Here is a 26,218-nt window from a genome sequence, read left to right as displayed (position 1 = left end):
AAAAAACAAAACAGGGGGGCTGGGAAGGTGGCTCAGTGGTAGAGCGCTTGCCTTGCATGCATGAGGCCCTGGTTCCATTCCTCGGCACCACATAAGCAAAAAGAAAAAAGCCGGAAGTGGCGCTGTGGCTCAAGTGGTAGAGCGCTAGCCTTGAGCTGAAGAGCTGAGGGACAGCGCCCAGGTCCAGAGTTCAGGCCCCACGACCGGACCCAAAAAAACAAAAACAGGGATAGTGCCCAGGCCCTGAGTTCAAGCCTCAAAATTGCCCCCCCCCCACACACACACACACACGATGCTTCCAGAGCAGCAGGTTGCCCACATGTATGCTGCCTTTTCAGGATCCTGTTTCACTAATGCCTATAGGGCTCCTTCTGTTGCTAAATACTTGAACTTACTGGAGTACAGCTGACAGGCCCCAGGACCATTGGTGTTCATCTCCAAAGTGTCTGACAAGAACCAGACCTGTCCTATAACCCAGCATCTGCCATTGGTCACTGTTCCTGCATGTTCTCCTTAGTTTCAGTCTCCTGTACCCCCATGTAGCACTCCCTCAAGAATGCCAGGACAGCAATACTCCCTTCAAACCCTAAACTACAATTTAAAACACAATTCAGAGTTTCTTTGGCTCCTAGACCATTCTGTGAGTTTGTGGTAGGCAGACATAGATGAACTTAGGACCCCTAAAATTTCGGCCCCCACACAGATGTACAACAAAAAATGGTTGAGCTGCTGCCATTGGCTTACATCTATAATCCTAAACTCTGGAGGCTGAAATCTGAGGAGCCAGTTTACAGTTTGGAGCCAGCTGAAGCCGATAAATTCATGAGATTCTTATCTCCAGGTAATCAGCAAAAGAAGTCAAAACTGGAAGCATAGCTCAAGTGGAAGAATGCCAGGTATAAGCAAAAGAACTGAGCAAGAATGTAATGCCATAAGGCCCTGAGTCCAAGACCCAATGTAGGCAGGGCGCTAATGGCTCACGCCTGTAATTCTAACTACTTAGGAGGCTGAGATCTGAGCATCATGGTTCAAAGCCAGCTCAGGCAGGAAAGTCCATGAGACTCTTTATCTCCAGTAAACCACAGAAAACTGGAAGTGGCACTGCGGCTAAAGTGGTAGAGCACTATCCTTGAGCCGAAGAGCTCAGGGACAACACCCAGACCCAGAGATCAAGCCCCACGACCGACCAAAAAAAAAAGACCCAGCGTACACACATACACAATTGCTTGAATGAATAAAAAGAATATTATGCTTCTGAAGTTGATGTCATCATCTCCTAAAGAAACTTTAGTATAAAAATATCAACTGAGAATAAAAGACATTGCTATCATGCCGTCCTACAGCTTTTAGAGAAAACAGCATGTTGGAAAGAAAGACAATAAGTGGAAAAAAGCTATGCTGAGGAAGACTAGATGGCCAAGTTCTTACTAATTTTCCTCAGGTTTTCAGTACCTAGGCATTGCATGCAATTTTATACTGAGAAGTCAGTACCAGCATGTTCATTGGACAAATGAAACATCTCAACCAAGAGTACATTAGGAAGTCAAAAATGAGTTTTCATTTTCAGTAGAATAACCTGCTTTTCATGATTCTGTATAGCACCGCCAACCTGAGTTTTTTTATCTCGTTAACCAGTGGTTACTTTCTTATTTGTCGTACCTTACTTTCAACATACCTAATGTGATAAATGTGGATTTGTAAAGCATCAGCAACAACAAAAGAGGAGTCTGTGTGATAGAATCTTCTAGAGAAAAAACATTCTTCTCCACTGCATCTTAGATACAGTAACCAGGGTTTGAACTTTTTGTTTTGGACTTTGAAATTCCTGCTTTGCTGCTTTGCTTTATAGTTCTTGTGACTTGAGCCATGCCTCCAGTCCTTTTTTTTTTTTTGCCTGGCTAATTTTTTTTAATTGTTAAGGAGTTGTATAAAGGGGTTACAATTCGTAAGTCAGGTTGTGAGTAGGTTATGAGGGCAGTGTTACCCCTTCCTTCGTTTTCCCCCATTTTCCCCCTCCTATCCCTACCAACAAGTTAAATAGTTCATTTTATTACATAGTGTATATTGACTGCATTTGCTCACCTTCCCTCCCTCCATTCCTTTGCCCTCTCTTTGTTTCCCCCCTCCCCCTTTAAAAAAATCATCCTTCCATTTCCTGGAATTCATTTTGATAAATAGTACTTTAGATGTTTTGTTTTTTTGTGGGGGGGGGGGGTCCGGTTGTGGGGCCTGAACTCTGGGCCTGGGCACTGTCCCTCAGCTCTTCAACTCAAGGCTAGCACTCTACCACTTGAGCCAGAGTTCCACTTCCGGCTTTTTTTCTTTTTGCTTATGTGGTGCTGAGGAATTGAACCCAGGGCCTCATGCATGCAAGGCAAGCGCTCTACCACTGAGCCACCTTCCCAGCCCCAGTACTTTAGATGTTTAGAAGAGTTATACCTTTGGATTCCCACCCTCCTTTAGTTGGTTTGTGTGTAAATAAATAGAGCCCACATTGGTTATTATGTCTAGTTATATTTTAGGCCTAGCTTCCACATATGAGAGAAAATATGTGCCATTAGACTCTCTGAGCTTGGTTTACCTTACTTAAAATGATTTGTTTTAGGTCCATCCATTTCCCTGAAAATGACATAATATTTTTTCTAATGGATGAGTAAAATTCCCTTGTGTGTATGTACCACATTTTCTTGATCCACTCATCCATTTTAGGCATCTAGGCTGTTTGTATAACTCAGTGCAGCAGGGAACATGGGTGTGCAAGTGTCTTTGCCATATCCTAACTTGTGATATTCTGAGAGCGCTATGGCTGAATCATAAGGTAGTACTGTGTTTTGTTTGTTGTGTTCTTTTTAATAGTCTCTAGTAAATACCACTGCTGCATTTGTTCGCCCTTTGTCTCTCCATTTCTGTGCCCCCCTTTCTCCTCCTTATGTAGTTTTTTGAGGAATCCCCCCAAACCCAAATGGCCATCCAGATTGGTACTAGATTACATTCCCACCAAAGTGAAATAGAGTTTCTTTTCCCCCACACCCCTGCAAGCATTTGTTACTGTTAGAATTTTCGATGTTAGCCAACCTGTCTGGGGTGGGATGGAATTTCAGGGTTGTTTAGATTTACATTTCCTTTATGGCCTGGGATGTTGACCATTTCATCATGTGTTTATTGGCCATTTTTATTTCTGCTGTGAAGCCTCTATTTAGCTCCTTTGTACATGGATTGATTGGTTTATTAACTTTAGGAAGGGTTATTTTCTTAATCTCTTTGTGTAATTAGGATATTAGGGACTTGTAAGGTGTACGGCTGGTGAAGAGCTTCTCCCATTCTGTTGGCTGTCTTTCTAGTTTAGTAACTGTGTAGAAACTTTACTTGGATGTAGTCCCATTTTGTCAAGTCTCTTTACTATTGACTGTGCCCCCTGGGACTCAGTTCAAAAAGTTTCTGCCTGATGTAGATGTCTCGAGTCTCGTGTCTCGAGTCTTGTGTCTCCTCCAGTCACCATGGTCACCCACTTCAGCTCACCCACATCAGCTTTCCATTGGAGTTGATCTGGTTTGTTGGCATTGTTTTTCCTCTCCTGTTCTCATGGCTCAGTTTCCTAACAGTGTAAGTGTATTTGCAGGACTACAGGTCTTTGTGACAAAAGTCTACCTATAGTCGCTGGCTGTCCAATAAAGACTCCCAATTTGACCTTCAAAAAAAGATTAAAAAGTTTCTGCCTATGCCTGTATAGTTCTAACATTTCTCCTACTTGATCTTGCAATAGTTTCAAAGCTTTAAATGTGATGTTGAGATTTTTGATCCATTTTGAGTTGATATATTGGTGCATGGTGACAAACAGGGATCCAATTTTAGTTTTCTACATATGGGTATCCAGTTTTTCCAGCACCAATTATTCTAGTGAGACCATTCTGTTCTGTTGGTTTTTGGGCTTGTTTTTGTGCCAGTACGAAGCTGTTTTTGTTATTATAGCTCTGTAGTAGAATTTGAGATCTGGAATTACAATACCACCAGCACTGCTTTTTTTTTTTTTTTTAATTTTTTTTGCGAATAGTTGCTTTGGCTATTTGAGATCTTTAGTTGTTTCATAGGAATTTTTGGGTTGTTTTCTCTGTCTTGGTGTAGAACAAAATTGTGCTTTTGAAGAGTATTGCATTGAATTTGTAGATTACTTTTGGCTGCATGGCCATTTTCACAACATTCTACCTATCCATGATCACGGGAGATCTTGCCATTTCCTGCTGTTGTTGTCTTTGCTTTCATTCTTCAGATTTTCATAGTTTTCATTGTAAAGGTCTTTTCGTTGATTAGGTTTTTTTTGAGACTATTACAAATGGGGTTGTTTTCCTGATTTCCCTCTGTACATTGTTAGTATACATAAATGATACTGATTTCTATGGGTTGGTATTGTATTTTACTATTTTGCCACAGTTATTGATCAGTTTTAGGAGCTTGAGGGTAGAGTCTCTTGAGTTCTTTTGATACAAGATCATAACATCTGCAAATGGGGATGGTTTGACTCTGGCTAGGAATTCCAGTATTATTGAAAAAGAGTACAGAGAAAGTGGACATCCCTTGCCTTGTTCCTGTTTTTAGAGGAAATATTTCGTTTTCACCAGTTAGTATGTTATTGGCTGTTAGGCTGTCATATATAACCTTTAATATGTTGCAGTATGTTCCTTCTTTTACTAGCTTTATCAGAGCTTTTGACATGACCAGATGTTGGATTTTGTCGAAGCCTTTTTCTGCATTTGTTGAGTTGGTCATGTTATTCTTGTCTTTGGCTCTGTTACTGTGTGGTATATTACATTTATTGATTTACTATATTAAACCAGCTTTGCATCTCTGCAATAAAATCCATTTGATTATGGTGTATATTTTTTTTTACTTGGTTGTTGAAGTCTGTTGACAAGTATTTTATTAAGGAGCTTTGCATCTATGTTTTTCAAAGAGATTAGTCTATAGTGCTCTTTTTGTTGGGTCCCTACCTGGTTTTAGGATGAGTATAATGCTGGCTTCATAGGTAGTTATCCTTTTGTTTCTATTTCTTGGAAAGGTTTGAGGAGTATTGTTCTTAGTTCATCTATTTTTTTGTTGTTGTTGTTTGTTGTTGTTTTGGGTTTTTTGTTTGTTTGTTTGTTTTTGGTCCATTGTGGGGTTTGAACTCTGAGCCTGGATGCTATCCCTCAGCTCAAGACTAGTGCTCTCCCACTTGAGCCACAGCACTACTTCTGGTTTTCTGGTGGTTAATTGGAGATAAGAGGCTCACAGACATTCCTTCCCGGGCTGGCTTTGAACCATGATTCTCAGATCTCAGCCTCCTAAGTAGCGAGGACTACAGGCATGAGTGAGCCACCAGTGCCCAGCTTTGTTAGTTCATCTTTAAAAGTCTTACAGAATTCAGCTATGAATCCATCGAGACCTGGAGTTTTCCTTGTTGGGAGACTCTTTAATACTTTCTCAAACTCATTGCTTGTTATGGATCTGTTTAAGAGGTATAACTGTCATTTGGTTCAGTTTAGGCAGTTTGTATGTCTCTATGAATTTATCCATTTCTACTAGATTTTCATCTTATATGAAAGTAGTCTCTTATGATCATTTGGATTTCTTGGACGTTTATTGTCTCTAATTTTGTGAAGTCAAGTCTCTCTTTTCTTTTTTTTTTGTTGGTCGTGGGGCCTGAACTGTCCCTCAGCTCTTCAGCTCAAGGCCAGCGCTCTACCACTTGAGCTACAGCGCCACCTTCCGGCTCTTTCTGCTTATGTGGTGCTGAAGAATCAAACCCAGGGCCTCATGCATACAAGGCAAATGCTCTGCCACTGAGCCACCTTCCCAGCCCCCTCTCTTTTCTTTTTAATCAGCTTAACTAAGGGTTTGTCAATCTTACTCATTTTTTTAAAGAACCAGCTTTTTGTCCTAATCTTTATCTGGTAGTTTGGGATTTGGTTTGTCTCTATTTTTCTAGAAGCTTTAGTTGCATTATGAGGTTATTTACTTGAGCAGTTTCTGTTTTCTTTATGTAGGCACATAGAGCTATGAACTTTTCTCACAGCACTGCTTTTGCTGTGTCCCAGAGGTTCTAGTATGATGTGTTTTCATTTTCATTGGACTGTAGGAATTTTCTCATTTCTTCCTTTATTTCTTCAGTGGCCCACCTGTTACTCAACAGTGTGTTGTTCAGTCTCTGTGTGTTTTGAGTGTTTTCTGTAGTATCTTTGCTGTTGAGTTCTAGTTTAATTCCATTGGATAGGATACGGGGAGTTATCTCAGTTCTTTAGTATTTGCTCAGGCTTATGTGTCCTACAATATGATCAATTTTAGAGCATGTTCATGGGCTGCTGAGGAAAATTGTGAATTGTGTGGTTGTTGGGTAAAATACTTCGTAGATGTCTTTTAAGTCCCTTTGGATTATGGTGTTTCTTAATTCAGAAGCTTCTTTTGTTTGATTGGCCTGCCCTTTTGTGGGAGTGGGGTGTTAAAGTCCTACTATTGTTAGTGTTCCACTATTAGGTGTGTATATATTGACCAATGTTATTTCTTCTTCATGGATCATTCCCTTCTTTAGCTCTTAATAATTTTACTGTGAGGTCTGTTTTATTAGATAACTATATGGCTACTTCTGCCTTCTTACAGGATTCATTTGCTTGAAAGATCTTTTTTCATCCCTTGACTCAGAATTTTTGTGTTTATTATGGACAGTGAAATGTGTTTCTTGGAGAGAACAAATGCTTGGAATTTTTTTTTATTATTCATTACGCTGTTGTATATTGGAGACTTGAGTTTGTTGATGTATAACATCACTGTGGAGAGATAGGCCATGTTTCCTGCCATTTTGTTACTAAACCAATTATTTGTTGCTGTGTTTCTTTGACTTTGATTGTCTTCTACAGATAGTATGTTATCCTTTAGTATCCTTTATAGTACTAGTTTAGTGTTCATGAATTCCTTTAGTTTTGTTTATTGTGGAAGGTTTTACTTTCTCCATCAATTATGAATGATCACTTTGCTGTATACTAGGTTAGGTTGGCAGTTGTTCAGAGCTTGAATTATACCTCTCCAGGCTCTCCTCATATTCAGAGTTTATACGAAGAAATATGCAGTCATTCTAATCTTTCCATTATAATAAAGTTCCCTCTTTGATTTTGCTACCTTTAATATTAATTTTGTTATTTTTTCAAATTTTTTATTATGATTAGTGATTACATAATTTCCCAGATTTCACAGTATTGTGGGATAGTGATGTTTAGTTAAAGTCACAAACACATGGGGCAAATTGTCTATCGTGGTCTATAACATTTATGAGTTCTAAGAGCTTTGCAATACAGTTATTTCTTCCATACTGGGTGATATGTACATTTCTTTTGTTTTGCATAGCACCAACTGTTCCCTCTTTCCCATTCATTCCCTCCCTCCCATGGCCACCATTGAGTTGCTTAGTTCATTTTGATCAATGTCCAGTGCAGCTGATGGGTCTCGCTGTTATATGTTTTTCCCTGATTCCCTCTAGTTCTGTGTCATCCTCCTGGTTTCCCTCTGGTGTGCACATATATACCATATATGTGATCAGCAGCATGGGGTTATTTAGTAGTGATTTGACCAGATGAGTGGAAGTCCTTTGTTTCTAAAGTCTTGTTAATTTTGTCATATCAACTTATGTTTTGGATTTAACATCCACTTATCATGGAGACCATGTGCCGTTTGTCTCTTTGCTCTTAGCTTACCTCGCTCAACATGATTTCTTCTAGCTCCATCCATTTCCCTGCAAATGCCATTATTTTGTCCTTTCTAATGGCTGCATAATATTCCATTGTGTATAGATACACAATGGGACATCTGGGTTGTTTCCATATCCTGGCTATTGAGAACAGTGCTGCAATAAAAATGGAGGTGCATGTGTCTTTGTATACTGGTTCCTGTTGTTTAGGATAGATACCTATGATTTCTTGTTTTTGAAGTCTACAGTTTTTATAACAATGTGTCTAGGAGTATTTATTCTCTGGTCCTGTTTGCCAGGTCATGTCTCTGTCAGATGGGTGAGATTCTCTTTCTTGAGATGGGGGTGTTATCGACTATTATTTTATTGAAGGTTTGCAGGGCCTTTAGTTTTGAATTCTTCTCCCTCATCTATGCATAAATTGGCTTTGATCTTTTGGTCGAACCTGCTAGATTTTGAATGTCCCTTTGCAGTATTCTGAGTGTTTTTCCATACCTTTGACTGTTTGTTCTAATTCCTCTGCTTTTATTTTCCTAATAGCCTGTTTTAAACTTCCTTTGTTTGGGCTAGGAAGGTGGCTCAGTGGTAGAGTGCTTGCCTCACATGCATGAAATAGACCCTAGGTTCAATTCCTCACCACCACATAAGCAGAAAAAGTGGGAAATGGTGCTGTGGCTCAAGTGGTAGAGCACTAGCCTTGAACGGAAGAGCTCAAAAAAACTTCTTTAGTTTCATTGCCTATGCTTTCAAGTGTACTTTGTAATAGGGAGATAGAGCTCTTTGTTCTTCCAGGCTGTTTGTTAATGGTTTCTTCATTGAAGTTTTCATGGTATCTCCTTATTAATACTGTTTCTTTTTTCCCTCATTGATGTTTTTTCCTTCCTTCCTTCTTCTCTGTCTCTTTTTTCTGTCTCTCTGTCTTTCTTCTCCCTCCTTCCCTCCCTCCCTCCCTCTCACTCACTCAATCTCTTTCTTTCTTCCTTCCTTTCTTCCTTCCTACCTACCTTCCTTCCTTCCTTTCTTCCTTCCTTCCTTCCTTCCTTTCTTCCTTTCTTTCCTTTCTTTCTTTCTTTCGCCAGTCCTGGGGCTTGAACTCAGGGTCTGGCACCAGCGAGTCCCAAAGGACTTGTGTGCTATACCTAGTAGCTTCCTCAGTGGAGCCGAGTTCGGGGTGTTGAGAGCTCATGGCCCCACAGGCAGGGAGGGAGCTGCTCTCGCTGTCTCCCACCAGTTTCTGTGGCTGGCAGGGGCTTGGAATGGGACTGGGTCTGCCACAGCTTGCCTTGTTGATAGTGTTGGGGTCTAGGACCAGGCACTACCACTTGCAGGTATTAGACTCCCAGGTGGGTACTCACCAGTGTTAGAAGTATCCCGCTGATGGGGCTGGGAAGGTGGCTCAGTGGTAGAGCGCTTACCTTGCATGCCTGAGGCCCTGGGTTCCATTCCTCAGCACCACGTAAAGCAAAATGAAAAAAAGCCGCAAGTGGCGCTGTGGCTCAAGTGGTAGAGCGCTAGCCTTGAGCTGAAGAGCTGAGGGACAGCGCCCAGGCCCAGAGTTCAGGCCCTACGACTGGATCCAAAAAAAAAGTATCCCGCTGAGTGGGGCAGCAAGCGTATGCAGACGCTGCTCCTCTGAGTATGACAGTACCCGTGTATGCTTCTGTGTTTTTCTATTTATTCCAAGCCTTCAGTTTCAGATTGCAAGTATGTTAATGTCACCTCGGGTCTTGGGAGAGCAGAGAGAGTAAGGGCTATGGGGGGTGGGGGTGGGGTGGCAAGAGAAAGACCTCAGACCAGAGCCTGCAGTGGCTGCAGCGCTGCCCTGCTGCAGGAGGCACTTCACTTGGGCACTTCTTCTCTGTATTCCTTTTCTTATAGATACTTACAATTTGTATCTTATTAGTTGGTGCCAAAGTCTGACTGTTCACAGTTTGCCGTCCCCTGTTTGATCAGAGGGTCAAAGGGAGCTAGGGCTGTCCTGTCACTCCTCCTTCTTGCCCCTGGGCCTGCTCTGGCTCTTGTTGAGACAGTCTTACCTTTCCAGCCTGCACTGTGATCCTTCTACTTATGTTTCCTGCATACCTGAGACCACAGGCAGGCACCCAAATCCTATCTTTTTGTCCTGGCCAGCCTACAACCTCCATGTTTTTATCTCCTGAGTAGCTAGGATTACACGTATTTCATTATTTATTTGCTAAATGATAAAATGGAAAAAAAATCTGTTGTACAAAGCTATTTGTATTCTAAATATATCCTCCATCTCCTCAAGATTGTAGCTAAATTCTAGCACTCTCAGTTTGGCAGATGTTCAGAAAAATAAGGAAGGACATTGCTAATGAAGGAAAAAATTTAACCTCAAGCCTCCTAACCTGATTCAGAGAGTCAGAACTTCACTATAAACTACTATAAACAGACAGGTTGGTCCCACCTGTGGGCACAGAGATACTCTGAAGGGAGCAGAGGTTGTAGGCTCCTCTAGGATTGAAATAGTAGCCAGGCATGTAGTTGCTAAGTGCTGCTGGAACAGCCACACACCGATTTTGACCTTGATCCTGCTTTCTCTGCATTTTGTACCTTTGGGGCCAGCCACAGGAACACCTGTGGGCAGGTTTATAATGGGCTAAGGAACTGCTTTTCAGCATTATTATTAGTAAAAATACTTTTTTTTTTTTTAAACAATGTCTTAACCATGTTAGCCCAGGCTAGTCTCGAGCCTATTGCTTCAGCCTCTCAAGTGCTGGCATTACAAATGTGTGCCACTAGTCAGAGCACGCTCCCCGCCCCTCTCTGGCTCTCTCTCTCTCTCTTTCTCTCTCCCTCCCTTCCTCTCTCTCTCTCTTTCTCCCTCCCTCCTTCCCCCCTCCCCCCTCTTCTCTCTCCTCTCTCCCCTCTCCCCTTCCCCCTTCCCCCCCCCTCTTTCTCTAACTTAAGACTTCATGTTTGCTTGGCAGGTACTCTTCTACTGAGCTACATCTCCAGCCCTTTTCTGCACTAGTTTTTGTTTTGGGTTTTTTGTTTTGTTTTGTTTTGTTGTTTTTTGTTTTGTCAGTCATGGGGCTTGAACTCTGGGCTTGGGTGCTGTCTGTGTGCTCTTCAGCTCAAGGCAAACGCTCTACCACTTGAGCCACAGTGCCCCTTCTGGTTTTCTGGTGGTTAATTGGAGATAAGAGTCTCATGGGACTTTCCTGCCTGGGCTGGCTTTGAACCGTGATCCTCAGATCTCAGCCTCTTGAGTAGCTAGGGTGACAGGCATGAGCCACCAGTACCCAGCTTGCACTAGTTATTTTTGAGGTAGGGTCTTGCTTCCAGCCTAGATGCTTGCTTTAGCCATGATCCATCATTGCTAGGAAAATAAGCTTGTGCTCCAGGGCTCAAAACAGTTGAGATGGGGGGGTCTTATCAGCTTTTCTGGCCTTGAATTTTAATCCTCCCAATCTCAGCCTTCCAAGTAATGAGGAATACAGGGTTGAACCAGCAAGAACCTCCTCCTCCTCTTCCTCTCCTCCTCCTCCTCCTCCTCCTCCTCCTCTTCCTCTTCTTCTTTTTTTTTTTGGTTGGTCATGGGGCTTGAACTATGGGCTTGGGCACTGTCCCTGCAATCTTCAGCTCAAGGTGAGCGCTCTATTGCTTGAGCCACAGTGCCACTTCCAGTTTTCTAGTGGTTTTTATTGGAGATAAGAGTCGCACAGACTTTCCTGCCTGGGCTGGCTTTGAACTGCAATCCTCAGATCTCAGCCTCCTGAGTAGCTAGGATTACAGGCGTGAGCCACTGGCGCCTGACTTAAGAACCATTTCTTGATGGGAAGTTTTATGGAAGAAAGATGGGAATCTAGATGAAAGTTTGTTAGAGATTATATTTGAAAGATGATAATCAAAGAAAATTTACTCAAGGGTTGGGTACTGGTGGCCACACCGGTATTCCTAGCTTACATAGAAGACTGAGATCAGAGGATTGCTGTTCAAAGCCAGTCTAGGCAGGAAAGTCCCTGAGACTCTACTTCCAATTAATTACTGAAAATCCAGAAGTGGAGCTGTGGCTCAAGTGGTAGAGCACCAGTCTTGAGCAGAAAAGCTAAAGGGATTGCACCTGGGTCTCTTACTGGCACACACACAAATAACTGTACTTCCCTCTGCTCATTCTTAGGAGAAGCAAATATAACAACTCCTGGGAGTGAGTTAGAAAAGTTGAGCTGCTAAGCCCAAAAGTTGAGCTGCTAAGCCCTTAGCTGTGCTGTATGAGTGGTATTTTTGCTGTGCCTCAGGCCTCTTTGGCAGCAGGGAGTGGAATCTTGAAGTAGCAGATTATTCTAGGTTAGTCTAACATGAATTGCGGGGGTTGTATAATAAGGGTAGGACCGGACAAGAGCAGTGTCAGGATGTGTGTAGGCAACAGGTCAGCACTTAACAGTCACTGGTACCTACAGGTTTCTCCAGTGTGACAGCTTGTAGGGGCCCTTTTTTCTCCTTTCAGTTGTGCTCAGCTTTCCCTTGGGTAGTTTTCAGTGTTTGGGTGCACTTGGTAGTCTTTCTTTTGTATGTAGTCTGTGTTGTTTTAGTACCCACTTAATACTTTCCCTTCAAATACATTATGCTTCCAAAAAAAAAGTTCTGCTGCTAGGCACCAGTGACTCACCCTTGTAATCCTAGCTACTTAGGAGGCTGAGAGCTGAGGATCACAGATAAAGGCAGCAGGAAAGTCCTTGAGATTCTGATCTCCACTTAACTACTAAAAAGCCAGAAGTAGAGTTGTGGCTCAGGTGGTAGAGTACTAGACAGGGTTAGTGCCCAGGCCCTGAATTAAAGGTCCAGGTCCAACATTAAAAACTAAAAAAAAAAAAAAAAGTAAAGAAAACCAGTTCTATTCATTTGTATTAGTCAAAGACACAGGAGGATCAAAACAGATTATAGTGAAAATAATAGTGCATAGTGTCTAGAAAGCACAGGATTGAGAGATTCAGCCAGGAGCTGACCATCCTCAAGCTCACAGAGGAAATACTATTCAAGTGTACATAAGAGCAGCTGCCACACTTAGGACAAGGCTGTGGACAGAAATGTTCTGGGAGGAGAACAATTCTAAACAGTAACTTTTAACAGAGTCTACTTGGCTTGTATTATGTCTGATTTTGACATCAGTAACTTGTAAGAATATGAGACTTTTTTTTTTTTTGGTACTAGTCCTGGGGGCTTGAATTCAGGGTCTGGATGTACTCTCTGAGCTTTTTTACTCAAGGTTAGTTCTCTACCACTTGCCACAGCTCCATCTCTGGCTTTTTTTTTTTTCCAAGTAGTTAATTAGAGATAAGTCTTCATTTACTACCTTTCCTTTAAATGCAGTATGCTTTTGAGATAAGGCTCATGGACTTTCCTACCCAGGAAAGTGGCTTTAAGCTAGCAGCATCTAGCTCAAGAATATGGCTCTTATACATACATAAAGACATTTTACTTATTTTATAAATCCTAACCATTATATAACTTTCCAGTTTATGAAACACTTGGCAGTTCCCACAAATACTGAGTGATGTTTTACAGAAGGTAAGGCTGATAATGGCTTATGACTGTTTTATATTTGTACCATCATCATTTAGTATAATGTGCTTTCATTAATGAGTTCCAGTTCTGAGGAGCATAAGTGCAATGTGTACATCCGTGCCCTAAACCTGTAGTGGCAGAGTAAAACGACCTGTGAAGATCTGGGCATCTGGCCAGCTGTGAAGCTGTAGGGGTTGTGGGCTGCGGTAGAGTCCTGGGGCTAGTACAGGTGCCTCTCTTCCAAAACAGCTCAGTGCTCCAGCAACTACACAGACTTTCATAAGGAAATCTAAGGAGAGTTATCTTGCTCCAAGAAAGCAAGGACCAAAACATGCATTGCTCTAGCCAACACTTTGAAGTGCTCTTGAAAGAAAATTGATACCATATGGAATTGAATCAAAGAAGGATGGTCCGGAGGCCTTAAAGGGTGGTCCTTAGAAGCAGACCAAGTTGCTGCCATGAGCAGGAGTGCGTAGATAGGACAGCAGAGGTTTCTGCTTCTGTCCTAGATATAAGAAGTATAATTAAAGGGAAGAAACAAAAAAAAAAAGTTGCTGGTGGCTTAAGACGAGCAACCTTGTTCCACATTCTTTAGTCTCTGCCAGAATCAGCTTTTTAACTTATGTTGAAGAGTCACTTTGTTAGTTTCCTCCAGCTCTGAAATGTGTCAGACCTTGTGTTCCTTTTGTCAGCCTAGATTTTCAATGCCTCCGGTGTGCCAGGCCTTAGGAAGAGGTGAGTGGATCTTACAATTTAGGGGGTAGACAAACACAGGTATGTAAACACTGTGAGCATGAGCAGAAGTGTGCAGTGCTGGCCGGCAGCCACAGGCACAGGGTGACAGGGCGTGCGATCAGCAAGGCTCATACAGAACTCATTGTCATGGATGTACTCATAACGCTCTAACCCAATTGCTGTGGCACTGGAGGCTGCTCCAAGATTCTCGTTAAGCAGTGTGATTATTCAGGTTGTTACCTCTGCAGAAAGAGCTGTTCTGGGAGCGCAGAGGCTGCATTCTCCCTACCCTCAGAGATGGATTAGGCTCTGAGTCAACTCAGCTCCTGCAGTGTGTCTCTCCAAGTCGCCACACCTGTTTTGGAGGTGGTGAAGAGACTAAAGGGTCATCTTGGATGTCCTTTAACCCTGCCAGTAACAAGTAATATGTCTCATAATTTGTTCTGTAGGCTCACAGTATCAAGAAATACAGGCTTCTTATCAGATTTAATTGAAAGTAGCTTTTATTCCCTTCCTTAATAAATGAAATATTCCTTATTAGAAGGACATCTATTCCTTTGTCAGAAGTTTGGGCTATTGCTTATTTGAAAAATGGTCTTGACTTAGAAACCACACCTGAAGGCCCATTATGGATCTTCTGTAGGGAGTCACACGCTGTGTGGATTCACCTCCCACAGGAATGAATATGATTAGACTTGTAGTAACAGTGCAGTGAGAAACCAAGGTCATTTGCTATGCGCTGACTTTATTATTACATTATTTGCAGTATGGGAGAATGAGAGTACAGATTGTTTCTCTGGGTAAAAAAAAATAGAGAATAAAAATCTAATTGAAAATTCGATGTAGGATAGGAGGGGAGAATAGAGCTAAGATTTTTTTTATTGTCTTTGGCTCCTGGCACATAGGAGATGGCTGAAAATGGGAGTAGTGTTATGTAGGGGACTAGAAGGCGGCATGGTATGGTATGGTATGAACTAGGGGTGAGAAGAAAAGCTAAGTTGTGTTTCTTCCTAACTGTATTATCTCCAGTAGGTCCCTTTGCTTTTAACCTCTGTTTCTTCGGCTAAAAAAAAAAGATCATTGGAGACCGACCCAGAGTCCCTTCTTCAGGGATCTCATGGTGCCAAAATTGGCCTCATGAAAAGTGAGTGAAACTATAGTTGTTCCAAGAGGGAGAAATCTGTTTCATTGGAGAGTGTGAAAGGAAAATAAGTTGTTGAAAGGATCCTTCAGGACCCTCTCAGGAAGGAGACTGGCAGCACAGGAGAAACACTATTGTAAGGTTTATTAGAGGAGCTGTATCTCCCCAGGAAGGCGGGAACATGGCATCTGCTCCGCCCCATCCAAATCACGGGCAGGTCTGGGGGAAGTGAGGGCAGAAGTGAGGTAAAATGGGTGTGCCCGTGGGTCTTGGAGGAGAGGGAGTGGCCAGCTGTAGGAAAGCAACTCCAGGGCAGGAAGGAGCTCAGAGCTCAGGTCTGGGTGGAGCTGAGAACCAAGGTGGGAATAATACTAACAGTCGTCACTTCTGTGGTAAACGTCTCCGGGAATCCTATGTGCACATTTCCTATCACACTGTCACACCATCACACACTTGCTACCCTCAGTTCTTCAGGTTACACAAGCAAAGTGCAAGCCACTAAGCTGGAACTTGGGTGTCGGCTGTTCCTTTCTGGAGGTTCTAGGGAAAGATTTGTTTGCTTGCCTTTTCCAGCTTCTCTAGCTGCCCATACTCCTTGGCTTGCAGTTCTTTCTTCCATCTTGAGAGCCAGCAGCCTTGCATGTCTGTGGCTCTTCTTCCATTTCCACATCTTTCTAAAGCCCTCAACTTCTTGCTTTTGGAGAAGATTTTTGCATTGATAAGCTGTGTGTTTAGAATGGGCCCATCTCCTCATTTAGAAGTCTGGACTTAATTCCATCAGTAAAGTGCCCCTTGCCATGTAAGGTTCTGGGGATTCAGATGGACGTTTTGGAGGGGTTGTAATCTGCCTCGCCTACTCATGCCTGTAAATTATTCCATAGGGGACAAAGTTTAGTGGAGAAAACACTAAATGGCCTTCCTGAAACCTGGAATCCAGTTAGTCATTGTGTCTCTCTGGGTTGGTTTTTCCGTGTGTGTGTGTGTGTGTGTGTGTGTGTGTGTGTGTGTGTGTGTGTGTGTGTGTGTGTGTGTGTGTGTGTGTGTGTGTGTGTGTGTGTGTGTGTGTGTGTGTGTGTGTGTGTGTGTGTGTGTGTGTGTGTGTGTGTGTGTGTGTGTGTGTGTGTTCTTAATTGGAGGTAAGAGTCTCATGGACTTTCTTTCCTAGGCTGGCTTTGGACTGTGATCCCAGAGCTCAACTTCCTGAGTAGCTAGGATTATAGGCATGAGCCACTGGCAACCCAGCTCTCTGAGTTTTTGTTCTACAAATTTGAAAAATTAGGAAACTAAATTAAAATTAGATCAGTGGTTGTGGACCTACATTGGGCATCAGTTTGGAGGTCTTGTTACAACATGGGTTGAGTCAGGGCCTCAGAATTTGTATTTCCAAAAGTTCCCAGGTGCTAGTGGTGCCACTGGTCTAGGGACCACACTTAGACAACCACTGAACTTAACTGTCTTTAAAATGCTTTCTCTAAAACTCTAGTATACCCTATAAAATCTTCCCTTTTGCAAGCAGGGTAATAAGTAGTCATGCTTTTAACTGAAAGAAGTGGAGAGTGGTAAGTTTACTTTTATGAAAAAAGATGAGACATAATGTGAGGTTTGATTTGGAGCCAGGAGCTTTGAGAGGCTCTGTGAAGGACAGAAAGGTAGGTGTTGAAGTAGGAAAGGAAGGAATGTTCAGATCCCAGCCTTCATCTTCTGTTCACATCTATAAACAAGGATTGCTTGCATGCAGTGATGCAGAGGGCTAGTGTGTTTGGCCTGGGGTCAGTCTTGGGAGATGTTACTCAACATTTCTGGTCCAGCCACTGCTCTAAACCTGGACCATTGCATTCAATATTTCAACAGGTTTGGTTTTTGTTTTCTTTTGATTTGATTTGTTATTTATTTTTGTATGTGTAGTGCTGGGGATGGAATTTCAAATGCTTGGCAAGTGATCTACCACTAATCTACATCCCAACCTTTGGTTTTTTTGAGACAGCATCTCACTATGTAGCCAGACTGGCCCCAAATCATGATCTCTCTCCTCTAAGTGCTGGGATTAACAGGTTTGTGACTTCAACACACCACATTTTTCTGAAGTAAGTGCTGTTAGTCCCATGTTTGCAGGTTGAAAGATAAAGGTTCAGAATTCAGCTTGGGAAGGCATAGGGAGATGATGGTGGGATCATTTGCCAGGCAGTTATATTCTAGAACTTGTATACTGAACCTAGGCACAGCAGTTTCTGATTGGTAGATCTCTTCCTGTATCAGTTAGGATATTCTAACAGTGAAATAGATTTTTTATGGTTTTTTTTTTCTTGGCATAGAGCATTTATTCTATGAAACACTTGACGTTTAGGTCAGTGGGAATACTTTTAATTAAAAAATTACATATTTCCCACAGATTTGGCTTTGTACTAGGAAATAGCATTCAGACCTGTTTCACTACAAGTAAAACATTGTATTTACAGGAAAATATTAAAAATAAACACAAAAGCCAAGATGAAACATGTTTTCTTTTTAGAAATCTCTACTCCAGGGCTGGGAAGGTGGCTCAGTGGTAGAGCGCTTGCCTTGCATGCCTGAGGCCCTGGATTCGATTCCTCAGCACAACATAAGAAAAAAGAAAAAAGCCGGAAGTGGCGCTGTGGCTCAAGTAGTAGAGCGCTAGCCTAGAGCTGAGGGACATTGCCCAGGCCCAGAGTTCAGGCCCCACGACCAGAACCCCCCCCCCCCCAAAAAAAAAAAAAAAAACTCTACTCCAGTGCCTATAGCACATAAGAAGAGATGTACAGATACACAACTACAATTGACAACTTTCCAAAGACTTGAAGTTCCGGGAAGTGATGGTGTAATGGAGTGGCTGTAATAGCTCTGCTTCAGTGACCCTTTCTAAACTTCAGGGCCTTCCCTGGAGTGAAATTAGAAAATACTCAGTTGCTCTTTCAACTTAGTAAGAGCCTCTGCCCCAGGAACCACTGTTGTGGACAGAAGCCTGTTCTGGTGTCACAACTCCTTCAGCAGCCCTTCTTTCGCTTTCATGAAAGCTTCACAAGCATCCTTGGTGTGTAGACACAGGAACAAGAACAGATGTGGGGGCTACTTTGCAAGAAGCACAGCAGAGTCATCCTCTGATTTTCTTTAGGGGTAGAAGTTGCCCTGACGGAGCATCTGAGTACAGTGGGCACAAAATGAGTCAGCTCTGCCTTGGGATTAGTGATCTGCGGCTTGGCATTGGAGAGTATTGCGCCTTTTTTCTCAATCACGATTGCTCTTATATTACTTGCCGTGTTCACTGAGTCCAGTTAGGTGAGGCACTAATAAAGAACTCTGGGTTTGGTGGCAGTACAAAAGGAGGTGGTCTTGGCATGGGAGGGGGTACTTGTATCTGAGGAGGAGGGTCAGGCTGTGGGTGACCCTGCCACCATGAAGAAGCAGTTAGGGGGTGACCTCAGAATGAGAACCCTTTCTTCTATTCTTGTAAAACTGCTTCATTGTCTTCAAAACTTACTCAACTTCCCATTCTTAGGGATTTCTTGACCTGCCATTCAAAGCATCATAAGCTCAAAGAGGTGTCAGCTTCTTCATCACATTCTGTTTCTTCCTTGATTTTCCAGGTGTTTTTTCTGCTCAGTGTTGTCTTACTCACTGTCATCTCTGTGCCTCACTTTCTCTGTCTCCTCTATCAATGTCGTTGTCATTAGTACTGTCCTCATGCTGATCTTGACCCGTGTGCTCAAGATAGTCAATCTTCCCGTGCTGAAAGCATCATCTTCATGACCTGAGCAAGTTCAGGGTTTACAACATGTCCTCCTCTTCATGTCTTCTTCTTGCCTATAATGGGAAGGAAGATCTAGAGCATACTTTTTTTTTTTTTTTTTTTTTTTTTTGGTCAGTCATGGGGCTTGAACTCTGGGCCTGAACACTGTCCCTCAGCTCTTCATCTCAAGGCTACTGCTCTACCACTTGAGCCACAGCGCCACTTTCAGTTTTCTGGAGATAAGAGTCTCATGGACTTTTCTGCCCAGGCTGGTTTTGAACTGTGATCCTCATATCTCAGCCTCCTGAGTAGCTAGAATTACATGCGTGAGCCACTGGCGCCTGGCACTACATCTTTAAGACTTGGCAAGGAGGTGGACCACATAGAAGACAGGAAGTTTTCTGCCAGGGGCAAATGTAGAACACCATGCTCAAGAAGAGGGAGAATAGGAAGCACTGGGTCAGAGGACCATAGGCTGAGGTTTTCTTAATGATGGAGCACAGCTGGACACAAAAAAAGTGGACTGTCCTAGGTCAAGGTGACAGAGGGAGCATGAAGCATATATGGCAAAGGCATACTCCTTCCACATGCTGAACACTTTTTTTGGGGGTCCGGTTGTGGTGCCTGAACTTTGGGCCTGGGCGCTGTCCCTCAGCTCTTCTCAGCTCAAGGCTAGCGCTCTACCACTTGAGCCACAGCACCACTTCCAGCTTTTTTTGCTTATGCTGTGCTGAGGAATTGAACCCAAGGCCTCAGGCATGCAAGGCATGCGCTTTACCACTGAGCCACCTTCCCAGCCCTGCTGAACACTCTTGACAGCACCAAAATACTGCCTGTGTCAGGCCCTCTTCTGTTCATATTCTAACTTGCTTAGTTCTTGTAAATATCTTAAGTGTCTGGATTCTTTTTTCATAAAGTTTTAGAATACACTTACAGGTTTCACGTAGCTTTTTATGCTTGTCTTTCAGTACTTTCTCATTTAACTCTTAACGTCATTTCATCCAATATTTTTATATCTTAGGTGTTTGGGATCTATACACTATTTTCTGCTCTTTAATTCTCTTTTCCAGGCTTCCTTTGAGGCTTTATCATAAATTTTCTTCTTAGTAGATGATGCTGATATAGTTGGGGGCAGGGGGGCGGGGAGAACTACCTGCTGGCTCCTAGGGTTTGAGAAGCTGGGTGGATTCCTAGCCTTATTGTCAACCACTGGCCATTACCATCTTGAAACTTTGTTGCTGTTTGTTTGTGTCTTGTCCTGGTGCACATGTGGAGGTGGTTAATTTAGTGCTTAGTATCACAAAGGATTTAGGTCTCTCCATCTTGTCATCTTTCTGTTCCTAACAGATTGATTTGTTTTCAGGACTGTCTCCTCGGTATAAGATGGCTACTACAGACCTTGTACTCACAGGATGAGGGATAAGATGGCTACTACAGACCTTGTACTCACAGGATGAGGGATAAGATGGCTACTACAGACCTTGTACTCACAGGATGAGGGATAAGATGGCTACTACAGACCTTGTACTCACAGGATGAGGGATAAGATGGCCTTCTCTCTCTTATCCCTTTTTTTTTTGGTCGGTCGTGGGCTTGAACTCTGGGCCTGGGCGCTGTCCCTCAGCTCTTCAGCTCAAGTTGAGCGCTCTGCCACTTGAGCTGCCTCGCCACTTCCGGTTTTCTGGTGGTTTATTGGAGATAGGAGTCTCAGGGGCTGGCTTTGAACCTCGATCCTCAGATCTCAGCCTCCTGAGTAGCTAGGATTACAGGTGTGAGCCACCAGCACCCAGCTTCTTATCCCTTTTTAAGGGGACAAAAACTAGTCAGGTGCAGGTAACTCAATGCCTGTAATCCTAGCTATGCAGGAGGAGGCTGAGATCTGAGGATTGCGGTTCAAAACCAGCCCAGGCAGAAAAGTCCATGAGACTCTTATTTCCAATTAACCACCAGAAAACCGGAAGTGGTGCTGTGGCTCAAGTGGTAGAGCACTAGCCTTGAGCTGAAGAGCTCAGGAACAGTGCCCAAGCCCTGAGTTCAAGACCCATGACCTACCAAAAAACAAGGTTGGGGGACAAAACTTTTGCATAAGACCCCTTTTCCTCAGACCTTCCTGCCAAGAATACTTGATGCTCCCATTCCTATGTTGGTACCATGAGCTTAGATTCACACCAAGGTTAGGGAGAGCCTAAAGCTCAAACCTTAGAATAGCTGGCTGTTGGGACCTTCAAAAATGGATGCCACTGACAAACTGACCACACTCTATGCTGTTGTGTTGAGGATAAGGCCTTCTGTCCTTAGGTGCTCTGTGGCACAGACAGAAGTGATAGTTCAGAGCTATTGGAAGTGATTCTTAACTGTCCTTGTTTACTCCAGGCCTAGAGATTTTTGCTTTCCCAGCAAGGATATCAGTGTGCATGGTAAACATTAACTGATTGACACCCTAAAGGATCTTAGTCTTCTGAAAAGAAGACAAAGCTCTCAAATGACTTGGCTTACTGCCCTGTTCTATGCTGTTTGTCTCTGGGGTTCAGGACTTTACAACATGTCAAGTACTGCAACTCTGTCCTGGAACTAGGAACTCCCCTCTGGTTCCTTATCCATATCACCTAAGCTATATACCTGTAAAATAAGGATGTTTAAAAACACCTGCCAGGTGTATGAGTAAACTGTGTGTCCATTGCTGCTGCTGTCTTGACAGGGAAGGTATGTGAGCTGCACTATTGTTGGCATTCTAGAAACTTGAGCTTCCTCAGGTGTAACCATTTTGGGAACACATTGATTTTTTTTTTTTTTTTTTGTAGAGTCAGGAGCAAGTGGTTGGTTAGCTAATCACTTATTTCCCAGAAGAATAAAGAAGGTATATCTCTCCTTAGTAGGGCCACATGTGGTTGAGTTTTATGACCACAATTGTTGCTGGTGGAGCACGTTTTCTATGCTAACAGGATAAGTACTTGCAGCAGCCACATTACAGGGACAACAGAGATGTGCCCCACATTGAGAAAGCCTGACCATATAAGGAGGAGTACCGCCATTACGGGATAATGTCTCACTTAGCAGAAATTTGTGGCAGGTTTCCTAGTACATTTAAAATAGAATTCATGTATAAAAATAATATTTGCATACAGAAGCCCATACTTTCTGAGAAAGGAAAAAATATACTTGTATTGGGCATTTGAGTAAGTAGATCAAAAATAAAAATCTTATAAATGTAAGAGCTAGAAGCCAAATTCCACTTTTAATTCTAAAAGGTTTGTATATATCTACTCCCTTAACCTTCTCCTCCTACTGCAGATTTCCACAGCAAAAATAAAACAGGACAGATCTGCAGGAAGCATATAATAGCAGGGAAGAAATGAGTGGCAGAGTGGGTGGACACCAGAGACACTAGAGGCAGCGCTGGGTGTCATCCCTGGTGTTGCCACTGTGTACTAGAAGGTCAGTTGCCTTGGCCCAGCATGTTCTTCCATTTTATTTTAGATCATTCATGAGGCCTGGTCTTAATCATGTCTCTGGCTCCTTCCCCTGGTATGGTCAGTGAATGGCAGTGAGAGATGGACCAGCCTATCCTGCCACCACAGACTCCTTCAACCACAATGGATGAAGGGAAGGCCTGATGGAGGGGCAAATCTGGGATTCTGACTGACATGCCTGGCTTCTTCCTTTCAGAAATGCTCCCACTGCCAGGAGGCCGGTGCCACCCTGGGCTGCTACAACAAAGGCTGCTCCTTCCGATACCATTACCCGTGTGCCATTGATGCAGGTAAGCTGGTATTTATACCCATCCAGAGCATCAAAGGGGTGTGCAAATTGGTCAGTCCCTTCCATATATACCTCCTGACCCTTTCCTATTATAAATTCTCAAAGAATTCACAGAAGATAATACAAAGGATTAAATGGGGTAATTTTTTAAATGACCGCTTTATTCATCTAATTTCATATGTGATTTGCCTATTTAAGTCCACAGTACATCACCCCAACAGATTATAGAATACTTTTCATCACCTTACTAAAGAAAATTCCCAACCCAGGCAACAGTGGCTCACGCCTGTAATCCTAGCTACTCAGGAGGCTGAGGTCTGAGGATCACAGTTCAAAGAAAAGTCCCCATGAAACTCTTATCTCCAATTAACCCACTCAAAAACGAAAAGTGGAACTGTGGTTCAAGTGGTGGAGCACTAGCCTTGAGCACAAAGAGGCTCAGGGATAACTCCCAGGCTCTGAGTTCAAGCCCCACAACTGTGGGGGTGGGAGGAGAGAGAGAGAAATTCCCAGTACCATCATTCACCTTCATTCCCTTGCCTCTGTTCCTGACAACCACCAATCCATATTGTCAACCACCAATCCATATTGCATCTCTGTGGATTTGAATATGTTGAACATGTTACATAAATAGAATCATATAATATGTTGCCTTTTAAGACTGGATTCTTTTTCTTAGCGAACTGTTACTAAAGTTTGTTCATATTGCATTGTATTTTAATATATCATTTGAATTCATCACTATTATGAAGGATAAACTATGTTTTATTAATCCATTTATCAGTTGATAGACGTTTGGGTTGTTCCTAATTTTTCCATTATTATGAAAATGCTGCTATGGTACATTTACATACAAGTCTTTGCATGGGCATATGTTTTCATGTCTCTTGGATATATAGCCAGGAGAGGAATTGTTGAGTTGGATGGTAATGTCATATAACATTTTGAGTCTTTGCCAGACCAGTTTCTAGAATAGAAATGCTGCTTTGTAATCCCACCAGTGCAGTGTATTATGGTTCCAGTTTTTCAGCATCTTTGCTAACCTTATCTGTTGTCATCACCATTGTATTGTTACCAACATCCCAGTGATTGTGAAATGACAACTTGCAGTTTTGAATTGTATCTCCCTGATCACTGATGATGTTGATCCTCTTTTTATGTGCTTACTAACTGGTCTGTACCTTCTTTGGAAAAGTGTCTAGTCAAATTCTTTGCCCATTGGGTTATTTAATCATTTTATTGTTTTAATTTTTTTTCTGGATTCCAGCCTCTTATTTGAAATAATTTCTTCCATTGTGTGTTTTCTTTTGAATGTATGTCTATGTGTAATACTGGGATTTTGAACCAGCCCTTTTTTTGTTAGTCATGGGGCTTGAACTCTGGGCCTGGGCGCTGACCCTGAGCTCTTCAGTTCAAGGTAAGCGCTACCACTTGAGCCACAGTACCACTTCCAGTTTTCTCATAGTTAATTGAAGATAAAAGTCTCATGGGGGTGGGAGGGAGATAGGAAGGGGGAAACAAAGGAGGAGGCAACAATGCTTGAGAAGAAATGTACTCATTATCTTGCCCATGTAATTGTAACTGCTCTATACAATATTTTCACAATTAAAAAAAAAAGTCTCATGGATTTTCCTGCCTGGGCTGGCTTTGAACCCTGATCCTCAGATCTCAGCCTCCTGACTAGTATTACAGGCGTGAGCCACCGGGGTCAAACCATCCCTCTTTGCTTTAGTTATTTATTGGATAAGGTTTCACATTTGCCTAGGGCTGGTTTCAAAATGTGATCACAAGTATATGCCATAACACCTGGCTTATTGATTGAGGTAGGGGGTCTTACTTTTTTGCCCAGGCTGGCCTTAAACTACTATATACTTCCTGATTTCTGCTTCCTTGGCACAGATTACAGGAATACAACCATAACCATCTCCCTTCACTATTTTGTTGGTATTCTCCAAAGCATAGAAAAGTTTACTTTTGCAGAAATCCAGTTTACCTATTTTCTTGCTTTGGTTATCAGTGCTTTTATGACAACTAAAGAACCCATTGCCTAATCCAGACAAGATCTAAGGATCCATGCTCAAAGCCAGCCCAAGCAGGAAAGCAATAAACTACCCCCCTAAAAAAGCAAGAAGTCAGGGCTGGGAAGATGGCTCAGTGGTAGAGCGCTTGCCTTGCATGCCTGAGGCCCTGGGTTCGAATCCTCAGCACCACATAAGAAAAAAGCTGGAAGTGGCGCTGTGGCTCATGTGGTAGAACGCTAGCCTTGAGCTGAAGAGCTGAGGGACAGTGCCCAGGCCCAGAGTTCAGGCCCCACAACCGGACCCAAAAATAAATAAAAAAAAAAAAAAAATAGAAAAAAAGCAAGAAGTGGAACTGTGGCTCAAGTGGTAGAGTGTTAACTTTGGGCACAAGAAACTCAGCTCTCAGGGCTGGGAAGGTGGCTCAGTGGTAGAGCGCTTGCCTTGCATGCATGAGGCCCTGGGTTCAATTCCTCAGCACCACATAAGCAACAAGGAAAAAAGCTGGAAGTGGTGCTGTGGCTCAAGTGGTAGAGTGCTAGCCTTGAGCTGAAGAGCTGGGAGGCAGCGCCCAGGCCCAGAGTTCAGGCCCCACGACCGGATCCTATAAAGTAGGAATCCACATGTGTATATCATTGTCCTGCTCTCTCCTCATTGAATGGTCTTGGCACTTTAGTTGAAAATAATGGAGCTGTTTCTGACCCTCTTTGGTAATCTACTGTCTTGGTACCTGTAGCTTTGTAGTAAGTTCTTTTGTTGTTGTTGCTGGGTTTTTGTTTTGTTTTGGTTTTTTTTGTCGGTAGTGGGGCTTGAACTCTGGGCTTGGGCGCTGTCCCTGCGCTCTTCAGCTCAAGATGAGTGCTCTACCACTTGAGCCACAGCGCCACTTCCAGTTTTCGAGGGGTTTATTGGAGATAAGAGTCTCATGGACTTCTGCCCAGGCTGGCTGTGAACCGTGATGCTCAGATCTCAGCCTCCTGAGTAGCTAGGATTACAGGCATGAGCCACCAGCGCCCAGCTCAGAATCCGGAGTTTTTACACAGTTTATGAGCATACAGAAATACAATAAGTTAGCTCCCTACCACCAACCACCATCCCTGTATGGAAGATTGAACTCAGAGCCTTATACTTGCCAGGCAAGCACTTTACCACTTTAGTCAACCACTTCTTTTGCTTTTAGTGTTTTGTTTTTTCAGATAGGGTCACCTCCTCTTGCCTGGGCTGGCCTTGATCTGTGATCCTTCTTGCTCTACCTACTCATAGCTGTAATTATAAATATACACCACTATGGCCAGCATCTGGATTTGTTTATGTTAATCTTGTATCTTTTTGCTCAACTTACTGATTAGTTCTAATCATTTGTGGTGAATTCCTATATCTGAAACATTGTGACATCCGTGAATAGAGGTAGTTTGGCTTCTTCCTCACTGATGAAGCCTTTTTTGGGGGGGGAGGGGTATTCAGTCATGGGGCTTGAACTCAAGGCCTGGGTGCTTTCCCTGAGCTTTTTTTGCTCAAGGCTAGTGCTCTACCTCATTGTGCCACAATACCACTTCCAGTTTTTGCATGGTTAATTGGAG

At 42.9% G+C, this 26,218-nt stretch overlaps 1 protein-coding gene across 4 annotated transcripts in view; it reads left to right on the top strand.

Moving 5' to 3' along the window:
• Window positions 1-26,218, top strand: part of Tcf20 (transcription factor 20) — a 177,665-nt gene that overhangs the window by 133,975 nt on the left and 17,472 nt on the right. For all 4 annotated transcript variants that reach the window (XM_042697944.1, XM_042697943.1, XM_042697941.1 and 1 more), the window contains exon 3: window positions 22,528-22,621. In XM_042697944.1, coding sequence (XP_042553878.1) covers window positions 22,528-22,621 — 94 coding nt within the window. The remainder of the gene's footprint in view (window positions 1-22,527; window positions 22,622-26,218) is intronic.

The sequence above is a fragment of the Dipodomys spectabilis genome, unplaced genomic scaffold, assembly GCF_019054845.1.
Source record: "Dipodomys spectabilis isolate Male_0828 unplaced genomic scaffold, ASM1905484v1 ptg000230l, whole genome shotgun sequence".
Classification (NCBI taxonomy): domain Eukaryota; kingdom Metazoa; phylum Chordata; class Mammalia; order Rodentia; family Heteromyidae; genus Dipodomys; species Dipodomys spectabilis.
Note: the sequence above shows the minus strand (reverse complement) of the source record. Positions and strands in the feature narration are given on the sequence as shown.